Source organism: Echinococcus granulosus (assembly GCF_000524195.1).
Source record: "Echinococcus granulosus chromosome Unknown EG_S00241, whole genome shotgun sequence".
Taxonomy (NCBI): Eukaryota; Metazoa; Platyhelminthes; class Cestoda; order Cyclophyllidea; family Taeniidae; genus Echinococcus; species Echinococcus granulosus.
Window position 1 is genome coordinate 45,838 of NW_020170621.1, and position 5,761 is coordinate 51,598.

Sequence of the window (5,761 nt, forward strand, 5' to 3'; positions counted from 1 at the left end):
ACGAACATCTTTCCATGGCAAAGTGTGAAACACGGACGAACAAATATTACTAAACATACGACTGAGATTGACGAAGCTAGACCCATCTTTTAACCACCCAGACGTATTTCACCACCTCTACTAGAAGAAGTAAACCATCCAGTTGGGGGGATGATTCGAGGCGAGCTTATAAAGCCGTCTGTGTCAACATGGAACTACAGTTATGCCACGACTACAGGAAGTTAAACACCGTAGCTAAGAAGAATGCGTTTCCCTTAACCTCTATTAAAGACTCACTGGACTCCTTACATTGGTCGTAGTGGTTCTGTGCCTCAGACTTAAATTCAAGATATTGGCAGGTGACAGTGGTAGAAGTAGGTAGAGAAAAACAAGTGAGGACCTGACCTACACCGCTCAACTAGATGGGGCTCTGCAGTTTCCTAGGTTTGGCAACTTTCTACCTGCGTTTTGTTCAAGGTTTTGCTAAGGTTGCCATTCCTCTACATTGATGCTAGCAGAAAGCAAACGCGATCCTAAATTACATCTATCCTGATTTCCACTGCTGGGTGATAAACCTTACCGTGCCGGGACAATCGGTGATGATCCCAAACAGAAGGGCTAAAATTGAATCTGTTAACAACTGAAGCGGCACTAAACATGAACTATCTGGGATACTTTCCCTACCATACCTGCATAAAGTTGTCGATAAACTGAACTTGCGACACCTCTTCCACTCATCTGCAAGGTAGATAAAGTCCGGAGAGTTATAATTGTGCTACTGCAGAATGAGAAAAATGAGGCAAGGAGGAACAAACGTGACAACCTTCCTCCACGGGCCTGTTTTAAGTTTCGTCGTTCCTTACACAAGTCTGCCTCTGTGTCAGTGCTCCTACATCTATCTATGGACACGCACGATAGCCAGCACAATCCTCTGTCCCTAATACCATTTCCCAAACCAGAAGAAACTCCACATGTATTTGTATTTCCAAGAGAGATCAGTGAGTTTGAAGTCATTTGTCTCCTCGGTTCCAGATTTCCTCATATGTGTCTTTAGCAGTGAATACACCCTCCATTCATTTTGCACGTTTTGCGAAGAACTGTAACTATTCTTGGAGACAACAACTGTTCGCCTCTTGCACCTAAATTGATACGCTCTACTCTCTTTTATTTCCAGGCATGAATTGCCCAGCAGTACTCAAAATGAACTGAAAACTTTTCCTTCCGCCTTTTTTCTAAGTTCAGAAAACCATCGCAAGGAAAAATTGTGAGTAAATCCCATCCAATGGAACACAAATTGTTTCGTTTTAGGTCGAATCTTACCCGTTTTATATTGCTAACTTGTAGCCAAGAAATAGAGAGAAGTACATACTGAGAATTAGGAGAGAAATGGGTAATGAGGGAGCGTCAGTCGACAGACCAACGGGAGCCTCTTTTCTACACGCGTTACCCATTGGCTATCCGGTTAGGTGACCGATCGACTTCCGTTAATAGCAGTCAATTGTCAAGAGGGAACAGACGCCAAATGCTGCATTTCTGGCTGCGGTGACGTCGACGACGGTGACGGCAAGTAAAACTAAACCATCGGACGTCCTTTCCCATTTTTCTTGGCGGGTTACTATTTCCTACGTGTGGTGGAGGGAAGATCCTCCTCTGCCTTTGCTGGCGTTAGTGGAAGCTTAATCAGCAAAACCACACCATTTCGGTCCCTTGGTTGCGATTGGGTTGAGTTTACAAAAAAGATGAACCACATTAAGTTTCGTGAGTTGTGCCAATGGATGGAACCACCTCCACGACCCTAGCTGATAAATGGTGTATGATATGGCCTCCAGAAAGCCACTTTACCCCTCTACCAATGGTTGTCGATGCATTTATGCATTAGTCTAAAGAAATTTACCACTCTGCAGGCGGTTCGGATACATAGCTTGTATACCCGAAACTAGTTTATCCCGCAGTTCAAAGCTCAAAACGTATTTATTATTAATCAAACAAACTTCATCCATTTGCAACAATGTGTACATGCGATTTTTCCTAAGGATCTTCGAATACTGGAATTGATTCTACCCATTTATATAAAATTTTAAATGGGTGCACTTTATTTCACTTTTCTGATTGCATGTATAATAGAAGACTTTCTCTTGCATAAGTAAGTTTTATTGGGATAGCTGCCAAGACGAAAGAGTACCTAAGCCTTGGTTCGCGAATAGGTAAAGCTATTTACGTTTACTTTTTAAAAGCTGCGATCCATTAGTAGAAATTTAAAGGAATTCAAAGTGGACCTGGAATGCGCATTGAAACAAATTAATTGCGTTTGGAATAACATTGACTCGACCTCAACCAGCTCCGTGTGGATGAAATGAAAGTTGGCTTAGGATTAACTTTTCAGAGGGATACAGCTGCTCACTTTTAAGGATATAATTGCATACCTGTGGTTCGCATTTAAATAAAATGTTAGCGTTTTCAGTAATAGTGACTCCGCTTCACCCAGTTACAATTCATTGAATTGAAAGAGTACTTGAGACTTACTTTTCGAAGGGGCACAGTTGCTTACTTTTATTTTGACACAGCTTAGATCATTTCGTCCAAATTATGAGGATACTAAGGCGGTCCTATTAGACGCGTTCCAATAAATTGCTAGTATTGAAGTAGATCTCCTGTTTCAGTTGTAGCAGCACGGGACTCTATGCAATTTCTGATGATTCCGCTCTTCGCTGAGAAGGTAAAAAGCTGGCTGGGAGAGTTGGTTTTGTGGTGCAAAGTTTCTCCACCAATATGAGTGGGCGAACTCCGTGTCTAAGCTGGTTGATTATCCATTCAGTAAACTTGGAGATTAGTTGCGTTCTCTTCGCCAACTTTTGCTACTAAGTGGTAGCGATAAAAGAACTCGTTGACAAGTGTCTTCCTTCTGGTCAGTGACAAGTTGGTTAAAGGTAGCACAGTATTCAACCAACGTGATGTTTAGGTTACCACGGTCTCTACGGTAAGCGAGAAATGGTAATGAAAATTGGCGTGCATGATATACTTAAGTGGAAGTAGTTCCACTGGCACTGCCACCAAAGTAATAGGTTTGCCACTTCTCTCTTTCATTTTGAATTCGTTCTCATGGATCAAGTAGTCAGATTCTAAGAAGACCTACTTTCCTTCCATTGTGAATGCTTATCATTAGTTATTGTACATCAATAACAAGCAACCAAGATGGACCAGTGTAGCCTCAATGCCTACTCACTTTGCAGGTGGTCTGTGAACCCCGAGTCAGCTTAAGCTGGACAAACACGAAGCGCACATTTGTAGGTTTATCAAGGTGCGATCAGTTACTACCTGGTTGATGTCCCTCAGTGATTTAAAGGTGCTTACTATGAATCTAAATACTGAGTTAGGATGATCGCACGAGTTGATGACCTGAGAACTGGAAGAATGAAGAGTTAGAGTGGGGTGAAGGTCATGAAGTCGGCTGATGTGGAAGCGATAACACAGTGCTCTAGGCGCCATCTTCAGCCTCATTAGCCATCACGATCGCAGACAGCAGGTTACGAGTGAAGAGAAAAGGCCGTGTTAACACTGGAACGCTGGATACTAATCGGTGCACACTGCTGTCGTCAACCTTCTGTGTTCTGTGTTCTTGCATTCTGCAGATCACACGCCGACCTACTGCAATTTAGCGGTCAGTGATTAGTAACGAGTTGGGCAAGGGTAGTACAACATTCGTACAATTCGGCGTCTGGGGTTGTGCTGGCCCCTACATCAGGCGAGCAGTTGAACTGAGGGTTAGCCACCATTAGCATAATGTGCTCGACATTCAGCTTCTCCTACTTCCTTCTCGTCAATACCTCAGAACAGTAAACTTATTAGCTGAAGCATTCTTCGGCGGCATTAGCATGTTCATAAACGAGGTATAATTAGCAGGATTATGTCATGGCGCCAGCCAGAGGCATAAAATGCACAAACAGAAGTGCTTCTTTACTTTAATACACAAATAATTACACGAAAATAATGAAACTCCGCCAGTTTTATTCACTGCCTCGGCACATCCCACTTCAGTCTTATTATCTCTAGCATTATCTCTGCATTTTCACTTATAAGCTCTACTTAGGATCCCAAAGCACAAAAATCGTCAAGGAGGGCAAGAGGGGAAACTTCTCATAATTGGCTACTTTAGGTGGGCTTTGTACGTTAGTCTCAGAAGTGAATTAACATTTGTTAACGTTTAATGGCTACTTGTTACGAATAGATTGTCGACATCAGTTCTTAAATATTACATAGAAGAGCATGCCAGTCTAATGGTTTGATGCTCTAAAGCACTGGAATGTATTTCTCTCCGATGTGCATTGAGGCGCGAGAGCACAACAACCTTCGTTGATTTGACACACGCCTAGGTGGCATTCTATTTAGGTTTCGCAATTTGTTTAGGCCCACTCATACTTGGCAGCCGCCTCTAGAAATTCATCCCCGCTCAGTTTTACTCCATTTAATCCATTACATTAGTTCATGAAGGCGTGAACCACGTATATGCACACCAACAATATTCGCTCCATCGAACTGCACTATATCGAATCCGAGCCATAACTGCACAAAATTAATCGTTCGCCTTTCTAGCATAAAACGCAAATTTGAAGGGCATTAATAACTAAATAGTTCAACTGAGACAAATCAGAATTGGAAGCAGAAAAACCTTTTACTGTTGTTGGATCCACACGAGTTTTAAACACGTGCGTTGTCTTTGGGCCATTATTAAGTGGCCAGCTTGACCACTCCTGATCCCTTTAGAGATCAAGTCGCAACAGCCAAATTCTAACAGATTCGACAAATTGAGTAAGTTCCTTTAATGGGGCTTGATGCACCATACTCACCAATTTGTTAGCACACTAGTTAGAGGAGGGATATTGAAGCAACCAAGCCTTTAAATGATGATTGCAAAGCAATAATCCAACTTGGCTTTTTTTCTTCTTTTGGTGAGTACTTTAATAATCAACACTTGGTGGAATGCAAGGGATGCAAAGGTGGAAGCGAATCATCATTGAAAGAACGCTAATGATCCACTAAATGGATTACGCAGTCGAAACCTTACACTCTATCCAGTTTGTTCGGATATGTGGTGCCCATGGAACCATATCAGTCTTAGTTTCTTTACGAATGCATCTTATTCCCTTATCAGCAGCATCAGTGGCAAAGATACATCCCTATCCAGATATGGCACTTATGCGCAAATATAAGCTCTTCATTGAAATATTATCAATTGTTTCAGACTGCAATACATTTCGCCTTACTGTTCTTCACAAATTCCACATCAAAGCTACAGTAAAGTCCGGTAGAAGACAAAGGTACGCAGTTCAGCTGACATGGTTTTGTTTAAGCTTGGATAATAAGCGTTAAAAAGCGTCAGTTTGCTTAAATGGCTTCAGAAGCATTTTGAAAAGAAGTTGGCAGAGATTGTGGAAAGAGTAGGTGGCAGGGACGTATGTCTAGCCAGGTTCATTGGTTAATATTGCCACAGAACATTGGAGAGTCGGTATGTTGAAAGGATTCATCTCCAATTTGAGACACTCTTGCAGGGACTAGTTTGCATCTAAATTACAAACATCGTATACGGTAGCGAGTGACATGGAAAGTGAATGGATGAAGTTGCTTGAACCTACTATTATTTAGGAATGCTAGCAAAGATGGAATACATAACGGAGATGTCAAAGTTTATAAAACTGCCCCCATGGAGGAGGAATTGGCTTGACCTCACCTTGACGTTAGCATATTGTTTCTGATCGCGTCATCGAGTTGACTATTCTCGCAGTCA

The 5,761-nt window shown here is 42.0% G+C and overlaps 1 protein-coding gene across 1 annotated transcript in view; it reads left to right on the top strand. All coding sequences in view use genetic code 11, as the record gives it.

Annotated features, from left to right (window-relative positions):
* The window catches only part of EGR_10614 (hypothetical protein), a gene marked incomplete at both ends in the record, with an annotated part of 6,209 nt that extends 4,962 nt beyond the window's left edge, over positions 1-1,247 (top strand). Inside the window, one exon of the mRNA XM_024499863.1 lies at positions 1,154-1,247. Within this exon, the coding sequence (XP_024345726.1) occupies positions 1,154-1,247 (94 nt within the window). The remainder of the gene's footprint in view (positions 1-1,153) is intronic.
* Between the last annotated feature and the right edge of the window lie 4,514 nt (positions 1,248-5,761).